Source organism: Mixophyes fleayi, chromosome 12 (assembly GCF_038048845.1).
Source record: "Mixophyes fleayi isolate aMixFle1 chromosome 12, aMixFle1.hap1, whole genome shotgun sequence".
In the NCBI taxonomy this organism is placed as follows: domain Eukaryota; kingdom Metazoa; phylum Chordata; class Amphibia; order Anura; family Limnodynastidae; genus Mixophyes; species Mixophyes fleayi.
The window spans coordinates 82,205,764-82,226,003 of record NC_134413.1 but is presented as its reverse complement, the minus strand read 5'-3'; the positions used below and the strand labels follow the sequence as shown (position 1 = coordinate 82,226,003).

Here is a 20,240-nt window from a genome sequence, read left to right as displayed (position 1 = left end):
CAAGAAGCATGAAAAACAAACATATTCATCTCTTGCACAACCTAGTTCATAAAAAAACAGAATCATATAGATACATTATGGCTCCTAGATTCCATTTTGTAACCAAAATTGCTTATTTACATTTCATTAATTTCTTCCCCTGGGTATCGTGACAAAGGTGGATTTCTGGAGTAATATTGTGTAATTTGTGGGTTTCTTTTGGAATATGAGCTTGTATGCAGACAATAGACAAAATATAGTTCATAGCAGGAGATACTGTCAGGTAAGGTTTTATACAGTGATCACAGAACTGGCTGCTTATAAGAATTGGTTGGACGAAATGGTGAATGGCTATATAGCTAGCAAGTAATGCTGCTGTTCTGTGCTGTAAGATAAGGATAGTGTGTTTGATTTAATCTTTCCATGATGGCTGACCAAGTGCCATGCTGACTGGTAACCCCTGCAATGTTGTATGCACTATGCTGCATTGTATCAACTCCTACACTGCACTATACCTCCTGCAATGCTATATAATTGTGGGACTCTGCATATAATGTATGGGGTACTGTGTTGATATGGTGTTTTAAATTAAGTGGAGATTTTGTTTTATGAAGTATTATTGGTCATCGTGATTGGCCAAAATAGCCACTGTGTGAGATACATAATATTTTTGTTGTAGTGTCATGTACTATTCAGAATAAATGGAGGTTGTGATATATATGCACATGATACAAGACAAATGGTGTTATGTATTATACATTTGTGATATAGTGAGGATTTTGTGTTGATTCTGTGGTTTGTATACAGGAATAGCAGTGCACTTATTTTATACATATAATCTAATATATAATAGTTTAATGGAATCTGGGATACATGTGTGTGTGTATATATATATATATATATATATATATATATATATATATATATATATATAATATATATATATCTATCTATATATATTCACACACATGCACTTTTTATTTATATTATTATAATCAACTTATTTTATAATATATGAAGTCTTACAGCAAATTTGTTTCATATCCAATTGCTGTGATTTTTTTGATGCTTAACAAGAGATGATTTATATGTAAAACATTTACCACATTCAGAACAGGTAAACGATTTCTCACCTGTGTGAGTTCTCTGATGAGCAACAAGCTTTGATTTCCATGTAAAACACATCCCACACTCAGAACATGTAACTGGTTTCTCACCCGTGTGAGTTCTCTGATGTTGAACAAGAGTTGATTTCTGTGTAAAACATTTCCCACATTCAGAACATGTAAATGGTTTCTCACCTGTGTGAGTTCTCTGATGTTCAACAAGCTTTGATTTATATGTAAAACATTTCCCACATTCAGAACATGTAAATGGTTTCTCACCTGTGTGAGTACTCTGATGGCTAACAAGAGATGATTTATATATAAACCATTTCCCACATTCAGAACATGGAAATTGTTTCTCACCTGTGTGACTTCTCTGATGGTTACCAAGAGTTGATTTCTGTTTGAAACATTTCCCACATTCAGAACATGAAAATGGTTTCTCACCCGTGTGAGTTCTCTGATGTTCAACAAGAGATGATTTATATGTAAAACATTTCCCACATTCAGAACATGTAAATGGTTTCTCACCTGTGTGACTTCTCTGATGTTCAACAAGAAATGATTTATATGTAAAACATTTCCCACATTCAGAACATGGATATGGTTTCTCACCTGTGTGAGCTCTCTGATGTTCAACAAGCTTTGATTTATATGTGAAACATTCCCCACACTCAGAACATGGAAATGGTTTCTCACCTGTGTGAGTTCTCTGATGTTTAACAAGAGTTGATTTATGTTTAAAACATTTTTCACACTCAGAACATGGAAATAGCTTCTCATGAGTACTCACATGGTAAACAAGAGATGATTTACATGTAAAACATTTACCACATTCAGAACATGTAAATTGTTTCTCACCTGTGTGAGTTTTCTGATGTTTATGAAGAGATGACTTAACCATAAAGGATTTCCCACCCTCAGAACACAGAAATATTTTGTTATCTGCATGAGCTGTACTATACGCAATAATACCTATGTTATCAGGAGAACATTCCTCATGATTAGAGGGATCAGATGGTTTATCGGCTCTGTGAACTATTGAATGTATATTTAGAGTAGTGCGGTTTCCTCCTGGAGAATCTTGTTTGATGGTGTTATCTTCTATTTCAAAATCTGTGGATAAAATAAATTTTCCCTCTGAGATATTCCTTTGTTTGCATCCATCTGCTGGAATAAATGTATGGAAATAAACATTTTAGTTTATATTGATTAACATATTATAATGCCCAACATTTTCATACTATGATTACGTTGAAATATCCAGCTGTTTCATTTCAATTTGCAAACACGTCAATATAACTAGAAAACTGCATTACCAAGCACATTGCATAAACCCAGACACAGTGATACATAAAGTGCATCTAGGTTGGACAATTGCAGCCAAAATGTGGACATTTCCAAGTAACATTTCCTAAGCACACACATTGCCCAGCCAGGATCCTAGAACAGGAAGCCTGTAGAGCAAACGTGGGTTAAATTAGCAGCGAGTCCTGGATATGGGATTACACTACTCTTAGGTCTCCCATCCTTGCACAGAGCAGAGGACAGCATCAGGACAGAGTAGGAGAATGGAGCAGGGCACAGATGGGTAACAGCACAAAGTAATGTAGAAGGGTAAAGTACGGTACAGAGTCAGATCAGCAGAATTAAGAGCAACTGTACAGAGCATCCAAGCAGGTAGATTGGAAGGGAGCAATTGTACAATGACAGTGTCCCACTCCGCTCCCCGGGTACCTCCATCTGATCCTCTAAACACTGACTGCCACTTTAAACTTTGGTTCTTAGTGCAGACTATTAGTCATAGTCTGCATCTGTGATTACTTCACCTGTGTGTTGATTAGTTCTGCTATTGGTCAGTCTCCCTTTATAAGGTTCCTCCTTTCACCTTCTCATTGCTGGTTCTTCAAGTCATTCCTGTCTTTATTCTAATGCCTCTTTCATGATGCATATTCCATAGAAGATGTGCTTCATCGCTGCTGCATGTTTGGACTTTATCAATCTCTGCATGCCTGTTCCACTACTCGTGGTAAACACTATGATCCACACCTGTTACCTACTTGGTCTGCATTGCTGACTACTGCTAACCTGTTCCACAATCCGTGGTAAGCTGCTATTCATCGCTGCCGAATGTTGGATTTCCTCGATCTCCGCATATCTGTTCTACTGCTTGTGGCAAACGCTATGATCCACACCTGTTACCTACTCGGCCTGCATTGCTGACTACTGCTAACCTGTTCTACAATCCGTGGTAAGCGGTGTTTCATCGTGGCTGAGTATGTCTGGACTTTGCTGATTTCTGTGCTTGGATTCTACTACTTGTGATATTGTTGTGATCATCACTCGCTATCTATGTTATTGCATCGTGCTCAACTGCCGGCTAGTATTACATCTTAGTGGTGAGCTGAGGTCATCTTCTGCATATCAAGATTGTGTAGATCTGCTCATCATCAGTGATTTCCATTGAACTGTGCATTGCGTTCCACCCTTTGGTTGTATTTGTTGTGACTTTGAACATTGCATGTGCAGTCTGTATTAATGAACGTTGCCGACAATTACTACTCTTGCATTGAACTCTTGTATTAATGTGTTATAATAAATGTTAATCATTGTTACAACCATTTGATGTCCGAATTGGATCATTCTTCTGCTGTGAAACTTGTTCCCCATCTGTCACACTGGGAGCTTTCCTGGAGGGCAGCGACCTGCAAGGTGAAAGACGCAGAAGCCCAAATTCCCTTGCGGGCTTCCCTGGTGAACACCTTCCACCTTGTTAGACTCCGCGCCTCCAGGGAAGTTTAGTCAATACCCATTGAGACAGCAGAATCTCACTCAATTATTCGTGAGCTAACCAAGCTCATCTAGAATACTGTGTTCAGTTCTGGAGGCCGTATCTCCAGAAGGATATAAAAACATTAGAGACTGTACAAAGAAGGGCAAATAAAATGGTGCATGGCCTACAGCACAAAACTTACCCGGAAAGACTAAAAGAACTTAATGTGTATAATTTGGCGCAGAGAAGGGAACGGGGGGACATGATAGAAACTTTCACATATATCAAGGGTTCTAACAAGGTACAGGAGGGAAACATTCATCAAAGGAAGAGAAGTACTAGAACACAAGGACATGTACTGACACTGGAGGGAAGTAGGTTCAGAGGAAATGTGAGGAAAAACTACTTCAAAGAAAGGGTAGTGGGTAAGTGGAATAGCCTCCCATCAGAGGTGGTAGAGGCCAATACAGTAGAGCAATTTAAACATGCTTGGGATAGACATAAGAATATCCTTATAAAGTAAAAATGATCAAATAGGGTTTAAGGTACCATCGGGTAATAAAAAAAAAACTGGGCAGACTAGATGGGCCAAGCGGTTCTTTATTGTTGTAAAATTCTATGTTTCTATGTGTGTGTAAGATGGGGGAGTTTTTGTGAAGTGTACGTTGTGATGGGGTGTATGTGATCTTAGAGGGAGAATACTCTCATATTCTGAATTAGTATTAGTGATAATAAACAGCTGAGGATCAAATATTCATGGTAATGTCACATGTGTTAGTACAGGGAGATGGTTATGGATACTGTCACAGGAGGTAGTGTACAGTAGACTCATGGGTAATTTCATGGAGTCAGACTGACGTCCCATGAGATACAGCAGACAGTGTGAGGAGGAGACTGGTCAGATCTCTGGGCTGGTAGCACACAGTGATATGATGTGAGGAGGAGACTGGTCAGATCTCTGGGCTGGTAGCACACAATGATATGATGTGAGGAGGAGACTGGTCAGATCTCTGGGCTGGTAGCACACAATGATATGATGTGAGGAGGAGACTGGTCAGATCTCTGGGCTGGTAGCACACAATGATATGATGTGAGGAGGAGACTGGTCAGATCTCTGGGCTGGTAGCACACAATGATATGATGTGAGGAGGAGACTGGTCAGATCTCTGGGCTGGTAGCACACAATGATATGATGTGAGGAGGAGACTGGTCAGATCTCTAGGCTGGTAGCACACAATGATATGATGTGAGGAGGAGACTGGTCAGATCTCTGGGCTGGTAGCACACAGTGATATGATGTGAGGAGGAGACTGGTCAGATCTCTGGGCTGGTAGCACACAATGATATGATGTGAGGAGGAGACTGGTCAGATCTCTGGGCTGGTAGCACACAGTGATATGATGTGAGGAGGAGACTGGTCAGATATCTGGGCTGGTAGCACACAATGATATGATGTGAGGAGGAGACTGGTCAGATCTCTGGGCTGGTAGCACACAATGATATGATGTGAGGAGGAGACTGGTCAGATCTCTGGGCTGGTAGCACACAATGATATGATGTGAGGAGGAGACTGGTCAGATCTCTGGGCTGGTAGCACACAATGATATGATGTGAGGAGGAGACTGGTCAGATCTCTGGGCTGGTAGCACACAGTGATATGATGTGAGGAGGAGACTGGTCAGATATCTGGGCTGGTAGCACACAGTGATATGATGTGAGGAGGAGACTGGTCAGATCTCTGGGCTGGTAGTACACAGTGATATGATGTGAGGAGGAGACTGGTCAGATCTAAGTAGAAGTAATTATTACTCACCTGTGCTGATATCTGTAGGGATTTCCTCCTCCTTACACTGCTGATCACCCCTCACATACGTCTCTTCCTCTACCTTTATAATTTCTACTTTAATATCAGTCAGGACGTCATCCTAAATAGCCCACAAAATAATAAAACATATCCTAATTAATATCTGATTTAATAAAATTATATGAAACAGAAGAATATCAGTGTATAAGAGCCACACAGCTTTTTTAAAGATCATATAATGAAAAGTCATTTTGGGAGTTTGTGAGACCCTAAAATCTACCTGATACTCCTCTGGGATACTGGGAATTTCCTGTGTACAATCCTGTGAATAAAGAGGACGGAGATATCTCTCTGGGGTATTTCTGTTACTGGATCCATCTGTAGGAAACACACAGTGACTGATAACATTGTTTATATGTGATTATCAGATAATATGTATCTAGGTGGCCCTCAAAACTACGCTCTCCTTTTACAATGAATTAAAGTCTCCTCTTACCTAGTGATGTGAGGATCGGGTGATTCTCCATCTTCACATCCTTGTACAGACTCTTGGGCCCTTCTAAATTCTCCAAATTCTTCTCCTGACACCTTATAGGAACCTGACAACACAATGACACAGTCATCACCCAGACACATCCCCTGGTGTTACTGTATAATGTCCCATTCCCAGCAGTCACCTCTCCAGTCACCAGCTGAATGATCTTGTTGGTCAGTTCCAGGATCTTCTGGTCATTGTTTCCCTCACGTATCAGTGAGTGAGGTTCAAGCACCGTGATGGGGCTCTGGGTCCTGCTCAATCCTCCTGACACACAGGGGCGGCTCCTGGGTGTCACACACTCACCAGATCTCTTTATCACTACTGTGTAATCCTGTGTATGGAGAGAGACATCAAGGTAAATGAAGATCCACATATTTGGTTAATTGTGCAAAATAAACAATAATGTTTTATTTTATAATTACAACCCATATCCTATATGTAATGGTTTCCCTATATACAGGAAAGTGGAGTGTATATAGCATTTACCTCTCCTACAGCTTTGGACACCTTCAGTGGTCCCACCTATCCGAGTCCTCTATCTACAGCTGCCCCCACGAATCTATCGCCTGCTTGGATAAATCAGTGCAGACAGTAAGATGAGTTTGAAGTGGGGGCTTGTAGCAGATGACTCAGAATGGCCGACCTATGGAAGATAGTAGGTGAGGTAAGTGCTGTATACACTCTAATAGACAGTGTATATTGGAAACAGTTACAGGTAGGGAAGGGGTTGTACGTGTAAAATAAACCATTTATTGTCTATTTTGCACATTTAAAAAAACTGGAGGAAAATGGAAATCATCCCATAGTTGTAAAACTTAGTTGCATCTAAATATTCAGCAAAAGCTGTAAATCTGAAAGTATCAGTTAGTGATAGGAAATAAACAACACTGTGGCCAATACAATATATCCAACATCTGAAGATTGTGGTACTGATACTTCTATCTGAGACTGTCTACCTGCTGCTCATTTACAGCTGTTCAGGGGGAGACGACTGAGGCAGAGCAGAAAGTACCAAAGTGAGAATGGTCACCATCCTGTGAGCCAGAGAGGAGGATCATGGGAAGAATAAACTATAAAAGAAAAATCATTGAAGAATGAAACATTCTTTCTGTATAGTGTGATATAACTTATATAAAGGTAAACTTTATGTAGAATATCATGTTATAAACGTCCTCATGTAACAGATAACGCCCTGTGTAACACCTGTAAGGTGATATTGCTGTACTCACAAACACAAAATTGTGCTATAAAAACTGTAATATGATTGTTTCTATAGAGGAGCTCACAGAAGCTAATGGCCACAGATAATATTGTGGGCTACATCCGAATACAAACTTCTGATATACAAAGTAGATTTAGAAAGTGTCCTAGTATTTCTCCAAGGCTGGAGTCATGTGGGTCTCTGTAACCAGGTTGTAACGGTTGTTTCGGTGGAACTATGGATCCCCGGACTCTGCTGGATATGACTGAGCTCTTCCACGGGCGCGGAGTCTAACGGGTAGGTGGTTTTTACCAGGGACCCCCGCAAGGGGGTATGGACTTAGCGGCACCTATTCCGCAGGTCGCAGCCCTGCGAGAGAGTATACAGCAGAGAGGTGAGGAGGATCTAGAAGGTGTAGGAGACTCAATGGAACAGCGGTGGTTCAATGCTGGATGAGAGCAGGCTGACACCACAGAGGTAACTCTAGATGGCTGCAGAACAATCATGGAACAGCGGTAGCTCTGAGAGGCAGCGGAGTAAGAGAACACGATACAGGTAACTCAGGTAGTGGTAGAGGAGTCACTGGAATAGAGGGTTCAATGCTGAAGAACAGGCTGATACCACAGAGGTAACTCGGGACGGCTGCAGAGGAGTTACGGAACAGCGGTAGCTCGGAGAAGCAGCGGAGTGAGAGAACCGAGGCCGACACGATACAGGTAGGTAGTGGTAGAGGAGTCACTGGAGCAGCAGTGGTTCAATGCTGGATGAGAGCAGGCAAATACCACACCACGCAGGGAATGCAGGAAGACAGGAGCCAGATCCAAGAGCTACAGGAAGTGAGCTTGAAGAACAGGCAATAGGCAGGTGAACACGGGAGGTTTAAATAGTGCTCCATGATCCCGCGGCCAATGTGGGAAGAGAGGAGGTTTTCAAAGGAGGACTGCGATTCTGCACATGCAGACCAAACTGCAAGATGGTGCCTGCTAAGAGACTGATGCCAGGATATGCCGACATCAACACCTGTGAGGAAAAGGTAAAGGCACAGGTGCTCGCAAGTGGGACCGGAGCGTGACTCAGGGTCATAGAGCCCCTCTCCCAGAATCCTTCACCTCTCCAGTAAAGTCCCCATTTTATTTATAGCATAGAAACATAGAATTTGATGGCAGATAAGAACCTCTTTGCTCATCTAGTCTGCCTATTGTTTTATTATGGTAACCCTAAGCCCTATTTGATCCCTTATTCATTATAAGGATATTCTAATGTCTATCACACGCATGTTTAAACTGCTCTACTGTATTAGCCTCTACCACCTCTGATGGGAGGCTATTCCACTTATCCACTACCTTTTCTGTGAAGTATTTTTTCCTCAGATTTCCTCTGAAACTACTTCCCCCCAGTGTCAGTACATGTCCTCGTGTTCTAATACTTCTCTTCCCCCCAGTGTCAGTACATGTCCTCGTGTTCTAATACTTCTCTTCCCCCCAGTGTCAGTGCATGTCCTCGTGTTCTAATACTTCTCTTCCCCCCAGTGTCAGTACATGTCCTCGTGTTCTAATCCTTCTCTTCCCCCCAGTGTCAGTGCATGTCCTCGTGTTCTAATCCTTCTCTTCCCCCCAGTGTCAGTACATGTCCTCGTGTTCTAATACTTCTCTTCCCCCCAGTGTCAGTACATGTCCTCGTGTTCTAATACTTCTCTTCCCCCCAGTGTCAGTGCATGTCCTCGTGTTCTAATACTTCTCTTCCCCCCAGTGTCAGTACATGTCCTCGTGTTCTAATCCTTCTCTTCCCCCCAGTGTCAGTGCATGTCCTCGTGTTCTAATCCTTCTCTTCCCCCCAGTGTCAGTACATGTCCTCGTGTTCTAATACTTCTCTTCCCCCCAGTGTCAGTATATGTCCTCGTGTTCTAATACTTCTCTTCCCCCCAGTGTCAGTGCATGTCCTCGTGTTCTAATACTTCTCTTCCCCCCAGTGTCAGTACATGTCCTCGTGTTCTAATACTTCTCTTCCCCCCAGTGTCAGTACATGTCCTCGTGTTCTAATACTTCTCTTCCCCCCAGTGTCAGTACATGTCCTCGTGTTCTAATACTTCTCTTCCCCCCAGTGTCAGTACATGTCCTCGTGTTCTAATACTTCTCTTCCCCCCAGTGTCAGTACATGTCCTCGTGTTCTAATACTTCTCTTCCCTCCAGTGTCAGTACATGTCCTCGTGTTCTAATACTTCTCTTCCCCCCAGTGTCAGTACATGTCCTCGTGTTCTAATACTTCTCTTCCCCCCAGTGTCAGTGCATGTCCTCGTGTTCTAATACTTCTCTTCCCCCCAGTGTCAGTACATGTCCTCGTGTTCTAGTACTTCTCTTCCCTCCAGTGTCAGTACATGTCCTCGTGTTCTAGTACTTCTCTTCCCCCCAGTGTCAGTACATGTCCTCGTGTTCTAGTACTTCTCTTCCTTTGTAGAATGTTTCCCTCATGTACCTTGTTCAAACCCTTGATATATTTGAAAGTTTCTATCACATTCCCCCTTTCCCTTCACTGCTTCAAACTATACAGTAAGAATGATGTCACTGTGACATTCCCAAAAAGCAGACAGATGATCTCCATGGTGAGATGTAATATCCTCTCACTGCTGTCTTTGCCTATCCTCAGGGAAACATCACAGAGCAGACATGTCATGTAATAAAATACAGAAGGGCGCGTAAAGCTGGATGTAAGAGCATTTCTTTGCGTAAAACACGTATTTCCGTACTTTGTATGTACACAAAAATGCATAAGAGTAAATCTGTATGTAGAGTGACACACATATTATACTTACTACCCTGTATGCTTAGAGAGGCTGAACAGGGAGGGGGGACAAGCGTAGCTCAAGTGCAGTAAGGGCGGTTCACATAATTTGTGTAGTGGTGACGGCTGTGTATGCAGCTAGAACATGTGTTTGCAATCAAGAGCAACTGTACAAATGCATTTTATGCACAGTAGACATTACTGATAAATGTATTTCATGGGGAAAAAAAATTTTTTTTTCATTAAGGACTATATTATTAATAGGTGTTACTGTATTTAATAAAAAAAATTAATCTGTGCATTCTGATGGGACTTTATATTCCACACATGTATCCTGCAGTGTGCTGACTTCACTACCCTACTAAAGCAACACAACATCATATACCGACTGTACACACACAGATCCCCCACTGAGGCCCAAATCCTTCTCCCTAAATTGGGAACTGCTGCAGAGGTAGATCACCTACCTGAAGCAACCTCCCTACCCCAAAGACCCCCAAAACTACTCCACAACATCTGCCCAAGACGGAATGGGCCACTGTCCCCAATATCGACTACATACAAACTCCACACAGATATGGTCGGGAATGGAACTCATGACCCCAGTGCTGTGAGGCAGAAGTGCTAATCACTAGGCCACTGTGCTGCCTTATATATATTCATTATAATATATTTCTCTACATCTTACAGATATGACACAGGACTACAATAAGCATGCAGATAATGCATAATCAATGACATGAATACAATTAAGTATAAAAACGTTTTTATGGATGGTCTCGAGCTAGCATGATATTAAGACCATACTTGCCAACTCTCCCGGAATGTCCGGGAGACTCACGAAATTCGGGTCAATCTCCCGGGCTCCCAGGAAAGCTGGCAAATCTCCCGCATCCCGCTGCAGCCACCGCTAAATGACACGATTCAGCCAGAATCGCTGCATTTTGGCCCCGCCCCCCCCGCGACAAAATGTAATTTTCGTTGCGGGGGGCGGGGCTAAAATGACGCAATTTGTCTTACCCTGCCCCGCCCCCCTCCAGTCACGCCCATCTCCCGGAATCAGAGTACAGAAAGTAGGTAAGTATGATTAAGACATGACAACAAGGCTGTACGAAGGAGACGCACATTAGGATGAGAGTGCCCCGCCTGTAAGAGCTGGATGGAGAATGGGGCATTAAGGATGTAGGCTACATGGGTTGGGTACCTTTTAACGATGATTGTAACCCTGACAACGTATCCCCCGACAGACCGCTAATACTGACAGCTTGGAACACAGACCTCAAACACTGGCGACGAATGAAGAACCCGGCAGGCAGCGATGACGTCACTTTCAAGGTCCACACTATGTTTCCTGGTGTTAACCTGGTAATTTAAGGAGGCGCCGCCTGTACAATGTTCTTTACAAAGTCTACTACATTGCACATCGGGGTATGATCATTGGGGTTACGAGTACCACCGAGCTACATATGTTATATAAGTATAATAAAGAGTATAATGCTAACAAACTGTGTCTGTTTGCTAAACTGAAGGAAAGACTCCTGCGGTAAAATGTACCAAGCTGAGAGTTTCTGGCGCGTTTCAAACGAGGAGATGTTGCCTATAGCAACCGATCAGACTGTAGTTATTTATTTACTAAATTTTACAACAAGATAGTTAGAATCTGAGCGGTTGCTATAGGCAACATCTCCACTTTTCAAACCCGCCAGAAACTCACAGCAAGTTAGTTACCCCCTGGTCTTACTACATTGAGGGAGACTGGGAATGTGACGTCACATGGGCAGTAGACCCTACGCCTTACCTACCATGGAATGGGGTCTATACTGTGACAATTACACATAGATAGAACACAGTATAGTGGATGGTGCGAGGGGGACTGTGGATGGGCAGACATGGGTCACTGTGTCCTTCAGTAAGAACTGTGTGTGTATATGGAGGTGTTTATGGATGTGGATCTCATGGGAGGTGGTCTGAGGAATAACCACTGGGGGCTTTGCAGCAGGACACAGTCAGACACTGGCTGTGGGGACTGATGGTGCTGACATGTAGGGTGGGAAGGGACATAAACTAATAGTCTATGTGATATGTATAAGGGGTGTAAGGGGGAAGGTAAGTAGGGGGGGGATTAATGGCTGTGATAAAGGATTGAAGAAGCCTGATGTGTACATCGCAGGAATAGGGTCAGAATGACAAGCTATGTGTTAGTGGCACTTGGTGAGGGGGTGGTTGGGTAGGAGGTGATAGTAGGGGGGATGTAAGGTAATGGGGGTAGAAGGAGGGGGATGGGGGCTAGTCTCCAGCACTAGACAAGCTATGTGTTAGTAGCACTTGGTGAGGGGGTGGTTGGGTAGGAGGTGATAGTAGGGGATGTGAGGTAATGGGGGTAGAAGGAGGGGGATGGGGGCTAGTCTCCAGCACTAGACAAGCTATGTGTTAGTAGCACTTGGTGAGGGGGTGGTTGGGTAGGAGGTGATAGTAGGGGGATGTGAGGTAATGGTAGTAGAAGGAGGGGGATGGGGGCTAGTCTCCAGCACTAGACAAGCTATGTGTTAGTAGCACTTGGTGAGGGGGTGGTTGGGTAGGAGGTGATAGTAGGGGGGATGTGGGGTAATGGGGGTAGAAGGAGGGGGATGGGACTAGTCTCCAGTACTACACAAGCTATGTGTTAGTGGCACTTGGTGAGGGGGTGGTTGGGTAGGAGGTGATAGTAGGGGAATGTGGGGTAATGGGGGTAGAAGGAGGGGGATGGGGGCTAGTCTCCAGCACTAGACAAGCTATGTGTTAGTGGCACTTGGTGAGGGGGTGGTTGGGTAGGAGGTGATAGTAGGGGGATGTGGGGTAATGGGGGTAGAAGTAGGGGATGGGGGCTAGTCTCCAGCACTAGACAAGCTATGTGTTAGTGGCACTTGGTGAGGGGGTGGTTGGGTAGGAGGTGATAGTAGGGGGGATGTAAGGTAATGGGGGTAGAAGGAGGGGGATGGGGGCTAGTCTCCAGCACTAGACAAGCTATGTGTTAGTAGCACTTGGTGAGGGGGTGGTTGGGTAGGAGGTGATAGTAGGGGGATGTGAGGTAATGGTAGTAGAAGGAGGGGGATGGGGGCTAGTCTCCAGCACTAGACAAGCTATGTGTTAGTAGCACTTGGTGAGGGGGTGGTTGGGTAGGAGGTGATAGTAGGGGGGATGTGGGGTAATGGGGGTAGAAGGAGGGGGATGGGACTAGTCTCCAGTACTACACAAGCTATGTGTTAGTGGCACTTGGTGAGGGGGTGGTTGGGTAGGAGGTGATAATAGGGGAATGTGGGGTAATGGGGGTAGAAGGAGGGGGATGGGGGCTAGTCTCCAGCACTAGACAAGCTATGTGTTAGTGGCACTTGGTGAGGGGGTGGTTGGGTAGGAGGTGATAGTAGGGGGATGTGGGGTAATGGGGGTAGAAGTAGGGGATGGGGGCTAGTCTCCAGCACTAGACAAGCTATGTGTTAGTAGCACATGGTGAGGGGTGGTTGGGTAGGAGGTGATAGTAGGGGGATGTGGGGTAATGGGGGTAGAAGGAGGGGGATGGGGGCTAGTCTCCAGCACTAGACAAGCTATGTGTTAGTGGCACTTGGTGAGGGGGTGGTTGGGTAGGAGGTGATAGTAGGGGGGATGTAAGGTAATGGGGGTAGAAGGAGGGGGATGGGGGCTAGTCTCCAGCACTAGACAAGCTATGTGTTAGTAGCACTTGGTGAGGGGGTGGTTGGGTAGGAGGTGATAGTAGGGGATGTGAGGTAATGGGGGTAGAAGGAGGGGGATGGGCTAGTCTCCAGCACTAGACAAGCTATGTGTTAGTAGCACTTGGTGAGGGGGTGGTTGGGTAGGAGGTGATAGTAGGGGGATGGGGGGTAATGGAGGTAGAAGGAGGGGGATGGGGGCTAGTCTCCAGCACTAGACAAGCTATGTGTTAGTGGCACTTGGTGAGAGGTGGTTGGGTAGAAGGTGATAGTAGGGCGATGTGGGGTAATGGGGGTAGAAGGAGAGGGATGGGGGCTAGTCTCCAGCACTAGACAAGCTATGTGTTAGGGGCACTTGATGAGGGGTGGTTGGGTAGGAGGTGATAGTAGGGGGGATGTGGGGTAAAAGGAGGGGGATGGGTACTAGTCTCCAGCACTAGACAAGCTATGTGTTAGTGGCACTTGGTGAGGGGTGGTTGAGTAGAAGGTGATAGTAGGGGGATGTGAGGTAATGGGGGTAGAAGGAGGGGGATGGGGGCTAGTCTCCAGCTCTAGACAAGCTATGTGTTAGTAGCACTTGGTGAGGGGTGGTTGGGTAGGAGGTGATAGTAGGGGGATGTGAGGTAATGGAGGTAGAAGGAGGGGGATGGGGGCTAGTCTCCAGCACTAGACAAGCTATGTGTTAGTGGCACTTGGTGAGGGGTGGTTGGGTAGGAGGTGATAGTAGGGGGTTGTGGGGTAATGGGGGTAGAAGGAGGGGGATGGGGGCTAGTCATGGTGTGTGAGCCCCTCTGTGGTGTATGGGGTGTAGCTGGTCTGGGTATTAAGTCTCTCACAGCTCTACCATTATAATAACCAGCTCTGCTATTACTAACAGCCTTCTGCTGACTGCAGCACAATAAGGATTATGTAGCAGCTGATGTGAGAGCTCAGCCGCATGTATGAAGTCCTGATGGCCGGGAGGCTGCACATAAACATGGGGTAACTCTATGGGGGTAATTCCCGCTGTCTGATATATTATTATAGGGAGATATTACCTCAGCTTTATACAGGGCCCGAAAGTAGAACTCCAGGATCCAAGATGGCGACTGAGAGATTATGTGGCCACGCCCCCTGTGCAGTGTAAGCTGTTGTCAGAGGCGGAGATATATCTGTAAGACCAATAGTGTGTGGGAGACTAAAGAAAAATGCCCGCCGCTGTCCTGCACTGAGGACAATACAGTAATAGAATTGTAAATGTGCGACAAGGGGTGGGAAAAGCAGGAAGTGTGTGGGAGATAGATGAGGAGAAAGGGGATCAGTGGGTTTAATTAAACAATTGAATCGCTAGTAAAATAGTTTTGTAAGACTGTATTGTCCTTTATGCAGTACAGCGGCGGCCATTTTGCCGTAGTCTCCCAGACAATGATGTTACAGATATAGAACCAGTGACGCTGCTCTGCGGGCAGAGTTTCAGGAACGTGCGACGTGACGTCATGACGTCAGCATTGGCTCTGTATATCAGAGGTTCCAGGTCAGGTGATGAGAGGTAACTATTACTGATGTCTGGTTATAAGTTGTCAGATGTCTTATTAATGTCCCATTGGGTGATACTAAGGAGCTGGGGCTCATTTACTGCATTTATCATATCAGAATTACAGCTGAAATAGACTTTTCCATAAAGACTGATCTCTCTGCACTGGACATTATTATTATTGTTGTTGTTTGATCTTGAGATATTCATTCGTCTTGTAACTATCTGTAATATTTTCTTAGTGTAAATTGTTATATTTATGTAGTTAATTAGGAATGTTTACCTGAACTATTGTATTGACAAACTATATGAATGAACAGAAGGTCCATGTAATTAAGATCTGTTTATCTATTTGTTAATACCTATAAGTATAAGAAATATGATGGTATAGGTGAGAGCACCGTCTATCTCATAATGTCAGTAGGTTACTGAGGTGTTTGATATTGTTTTGATTTTTATTGTTAATTTTCTGAAACTGTTTTATGTCTTAATAAATAAGTGCTGTATTTCTTTATACTGTTTGGTGACAATTATACTTATGTTATTCCATATGTTTTTTTTGTTGTTTTTTTTAGATATTAATGTTTGAAAATTGAGGGGTATTTTTTTTTATCCACAAAAAATCAGATCATAGGAGCTGCTAAAGATTTACTATTCTATCTATTGTTAAGGTTAGTTCACAGACTGTGACATATTCCTACCACCAGTGCCTGATTTTAGTCTTAGAAATAAACCTTGTAGAACTACAAGCACCAGCATTCCCTGGCATGCAGTGCCCACTGGGACTTGTAGTGCACCTGGAAAAACACAGTGCAAAATGAACACCATTGAAAAATACCCAAACGATTGCTCCTCAGAGGAGCTGCCTGGTAAATGACAGGCTTCGAGCCAATCATTGTAACCATTCGGAGTGACTTCACTGGGATTGGTCAGCGTGGGTAAAGGAGCTGATTGGTTAGATGCTGTGTACTTCATTCATACCGTTTATGAATGAAGTACATTGTACAGTATATCCCAGCAGTATGTTGGTTTTCTATCACTAATATATAATTATGAAACTTTGGTATCTGCAGCTGTTGTTGTATTTTTAGGTGTAAGTTTTACAATTAGGAGATTGAGATCATCATGGAGGGGGGGGGGGGAGCTATAGGAGCTGCATCGCTCCTTCACAGCGGAAAATCATTACATATGTTATAGGGGTTGTATTTGTAAAATAGACCATTATTATATACAGTATTATGCACAATAAACCCTTAAAAAAATTCTGAATATGTGTAGTTTCGTTCAGGGTGCCTTTGCCTTATGCACTGATACGTGAGGGAAACAATGACCAGAAGATCCTGGAACTGACCAACAAGATCATTCAGCTGGTGACTGGAGAGGTGACTGCTGGGAATGGGACATTATACAGTAACATTAGGGGATGTGTCTGGATGATGACTGTGTCATTGTGTTATCAGGTTCCTATAAGGTGTCAGGATGTCACTGTGTATTTCTCTATGCAGGAGTGGAAGTATTTAGGAGGACACAAGGGTCTGTACGAGGACGTGAAGATGGAGAATCACTGGATCCTCACATCACTGGGTAAGAGGAGACTTTCATTTATTGTAGAGGAGAGAATAGTTTTGAGGGCGACCTAGATACACTCATCTGAGAATCACATATAAACAATGTAATCAGTCACTGTGTGTCTCCTACAGATGGATCCAGTAACAGAAATACCCCAGAGAGATATCTCTGTCCTCTGTATTCACAGGATTGTAAAGCGGAAAATCCCAGTATCCCACAGGAGAATCGGGTAGATGACATTTTAGGGTCTCGGTAAACACAAAACTGAATTTTCCAATTTATGATCTGTAAACAAAAAATGTGTGGATCTTATACACTGATACTCTTCTGTGTCACCACAAATTGTTAAATCAGATATTATTAAATATATTTGTATTGTTTTGTGGTCTATTCAGGATGATGTCCTGACTGATATTAAAGTAGAAATTACAGAGGGAGAGGAAGAGACGTATGTGAGGGGTGATCAGCAGTGTAAGGAGGAGGAAATCCCTACAGATATCAGCATAGGTGAGTAATAAACACTTATTACAGAAGAGTCACATATTCTCCTTATATAAACAATGTTATCAGTCACTGTGTGTGTCCTACAGATGGATCCAGTAACAGAAATACCCCAGAGAGATATCTCCATCCTCAGGATTGTAAACAGGAAAATCCCCGTATCCCACAGGAGTATCAGGTAGATGACATTTTAGGGTCTCACCAAATACCTAAATTCCAAAGTGATTTTATTATATTATCTGTAAAAGAGCTGTGTGCATCTTATACACTGATATTATTCTGTTTCATCTCATACATTTTATTACCATAATCCTCTTTTTGATAACTCACATGTTTGTCTCTCTCTACCTCCTATCCTCTTTGTTTTGCTTCCTTTGTTATAGTTGTCTTCTGATGTAGTTGTTTTCACTATTGCAGTGTTGGCTAACCTATGACACTCCAGGTGTTGTGAAACTACAAGTCCTTCAACCAGGTGAGCAAATAAACATCACTTGCTTCAAAGACCCGCTTGGGAACTTCTCTATCCCTGTGACCAACAGATTAGACCCAAAATCTAATCCGTTCCCAGCTGTTTATTAGGATTGGACCCAGCATACAGTACCACCGCTCTGCACGCTACCCAGCAGGTCCACAGCAACCCTGATCCATAGGAAGAGGTCAGGAGAACCAGCCGAGTGGTGGCAACATTTGTAAGCCCCTCCTACTGCAGTTAGAGGGCGCATTCTGGATAACGAAAGAGAACTGTGGCAAAGTAAGCCCAGCCGGTTCCCAGCAGCAACAGACAGGGTGGCATATGCAGTCCATCCTGTGACATTACCTATGAACCACCTGTACACTACCTCCTGTGACAGTATCCATAACCATCTCCCCTGTACTACCACATGTGACATCACCATTAATATTTGATCCTCAGCTGTATATTATCACTGTAATACTAATGCAGAATTTGAGATTATTCTCCTCCCTCTAAGATCACATATACACCATCACAACATACACTTCACACAAACTCTCCCATCTCACACACACCCGTCATTACACAATAGCTCCCCTACAATCTACGTGCTTAAATGCTCTGTACAGTTGCTCTTTATTCTTCTGATCTGACTCTGTACCGTGCTTTACCCTTATACATTACTTTGTGCTGTTACCCATCTGTGCCCTGCACCATTCTCCTACTCTGTCCTGATGCTCTCCTCTGCTCTGTGCAAGGATGTGAGACCTAAGAGTAATGTAATCCTATATCCAGGTCTCGCTACTAATTTAACCCACATTTACTCTACTTTTGAAGCTCCAGTGTTTGTGTGTGAGGGCTGTGGTGACTAGTTGGACTGGCTGATGAGGCTTCCTGTTCTTGGATGCTGGCTGGGCAATGTGTGTGCTTAGGAAATATTACCCACCAAAGTCCGCATTTTGGCTGCAATTGTCCAAGCTGGATACAATCTGCGTGTCACTGTGGTTAGGTTTATACAATGTGCTTGGTTATGCAGTTTATTAATTATAATGAAGTGTTTGTAGTTCACATATTGCCTGAGTGTGGGAAATGTTTTACACACAAATCAGGTCTTATAAGACATCAGAGAACTCACAGAAGTGAGAAGCCTTTTTCATGTACTGAATGAGGAAAATAGTTTACAAACAAACAAGATCTTGTTGAAGATCAGAAAATTCAAATAGTACAAAAGCAATTGAACATGAAACGAGGAGCAACCGTGCTCTTAATATTAAAAAAGCATTTAATTTTAATAATGGAAATTAAAATGCATATGCGTACCTGATATATATTTGAAAGTGTGCTCATCAATACAAGAAGCCTGGGTTACTCCACTGCTACCATGTAATTCCACTCCTGTCTTGTATGCTCATATAAAAAGGATAGAGAACCAAATAGTTCAGTATTGAAAAACAAATAAAACCACTATGAACCCAGCCACCTGCAATACTGCGTACCAGAAACATAATAAGTAGCGCTTATGTGTATCGCTTGCTTTATGCAGCTTGAGCTCTCCTTCACTCCACCAACAGGTTCAGAACAGGCAAGAAAAAATAAAAAGTCTCATATAGTGTAGTTTATTCAAATACAGTACAAATTTATTAAAATAAAAATACACACTCACAATAGAATATATAAAACAGCTTATCTGTAATCCAAGTATAATCCTTATCTTCACTTCAGTGGGCTCAGATGTCATAGGATTCTAATGATGGTAAACTGGAAACAGATGCCAAGAAGAGGGTACTGGTCTGTACTACTTACCTCAACGCGTTTCGTCTTACAAAGACTTCATCAGGAGGATGTGTAACCTGTCTAACAATTTGTTTATTTATAGTGATGGGCGCCGCCATTTTGCGCATGTGCGGCTCGTTTATTACCGCAAATACCATTTTAGTAGCTTCAATGACTTGCTTATAGGGTGAACACCTTCCATATGGTAATGTTAACAATTGAGCAATGGAATTAAACAACTATTTTCCTCTTATGTGCATTATATTCGTGCTTTTCTCCGGCGGCCATTTTTATGTAGGGCATGCAGTATTATGGACATTAGTAGTCCTTTTTAAAAAGGGAATAGTATATAAAAGGCTAAAAAAAATATATTAATGTATATTGCTGCAAGGCTGTCCTAGTCCTATTCAGTATCTCCACATAGTGTCATAATGGGGGAAAATAACGAGAGGATCAACCAAAGACCAGACCGCTGTCAAAAAGTATTTAATGAAAATATTAATTCAGAGTGTACATCAGAATAAGATAATCTTTTCTGGGATATTGA

General features: G+C 43.2%; 3 protein-coding genes and 1 pseudogene across 8 annotated transcripts in view; 2 read left to right on the top strand and 2 right to left on the bottom strand.

The window, feature by feature from the left end:
* Nucleotides 1–20,240, bottom strand: part of LOC142108562 (uncharacterized) — a 365,380-nt gene that overhangs the window by 106,016 nt on the left and 239,124 nt on the right.
* LOC142108565 (uncharacterized) overlaps nucleotides 1–20,240 on the top strand; it is a 150,141-nt gene that overhangs the window by 77,469 nt on the left and 52,432 nt on the right. For 2 of the 4 annotated variants that reach the window (XM_075192328.1, XM_075192327.1), the window contains exons 4-6: nucleotides 17,097–17,194; nucleotides 17,361–17,472; nucleotides 17,556–17,644. The exons of the other annotated variants lie outside the window; for them this stretch is intronic. In XM_075192328.1, coding sequence (XP_075048429.1) covers nucleotides 17,097–17,194; nucleotides 17,361–17,472; nucleotides 17,556–17,644 — 299 coding nt within the window. The remainder of the gene's footprint in view (nucleotides 1–17,096; nucleotides 17,195–17,360; nucleotides 17,473–17,555; nucleotides 17,645–20,240) is intronic. 4 annotated transcript variants of the gene reach the window in all.
* LOC142108584 (uncharacterized) lies at nucleotides 939–15,051 on the bottom strand. 3 transcript variants are annotated; one of them, XM_075192357.1, is made up of 6 exons: nucleotides 14,921–15,051; nucleotides 6,340–6,531; nucleotides 6,159–6,261; nucleotides 5,943–6,040; nucleotides 5,672–5,783; nucleotides 939–2,255 (listed from the first exon to the last, which is right to left on the bottom strand). In XM_075192357.1, exons 3-6 carry the CDS (start codon nucleotides 6,187–6,189, stop codon nucleotides 1,018–1,020), a joined length of 1,479 nt encoding a protein of 492 aa, XP_075048458.1. In that variant the 5' UTR covers nucleotides 6,190–6,261; nucleotides 6,340–6,531; nucleotides 14,921–15,051; the 3' UTR covers nucleotides 939–1,017. The 3 variants fall into 3 exon arrangements, with proteins under 3 accessions (XP_075048458.1, XP_075048460.1, XP_075048459.1); XM_075192359.1 differs by having other exon boundaries at nucleotides 939–2,252; XM_075192358.1 differs by having other exon boundaries at nucleotides 6,159–6,250.
* The window catches only part of LOC142108568 (uncharacterized), a 131,821-nt pseudogene continuing 126,824 nt past the window's right edge, over nucleotides 15,244–20,240 (top strand).

What these genes read in the sequence shown, in the direction of transcription:
- LOC142108584 (XM_075192357.1), bottom strand. Translation starts at nt 6,189, where the DNA reads ATGGAGAATCACCCGATCCTCACATCACTAG. An exon ending in GTATCCCAGAGGAGTATCAG is followed by an intron (nt 5,784 to 5,942) that starts GTAGATTTTAGG and finishes TGGGCTATTTAG; the next exon opens with GATGACGTCCTGACTGATAT. An exon ending in CCCTACAGATATCAGCACAG is followed by an intron (nt 2,256 to 5,671) that starts GTGAGTAATAAT and finishes CATTTATTCCAG; the next exon opens with CAGATGGATGCAAACAAAGG.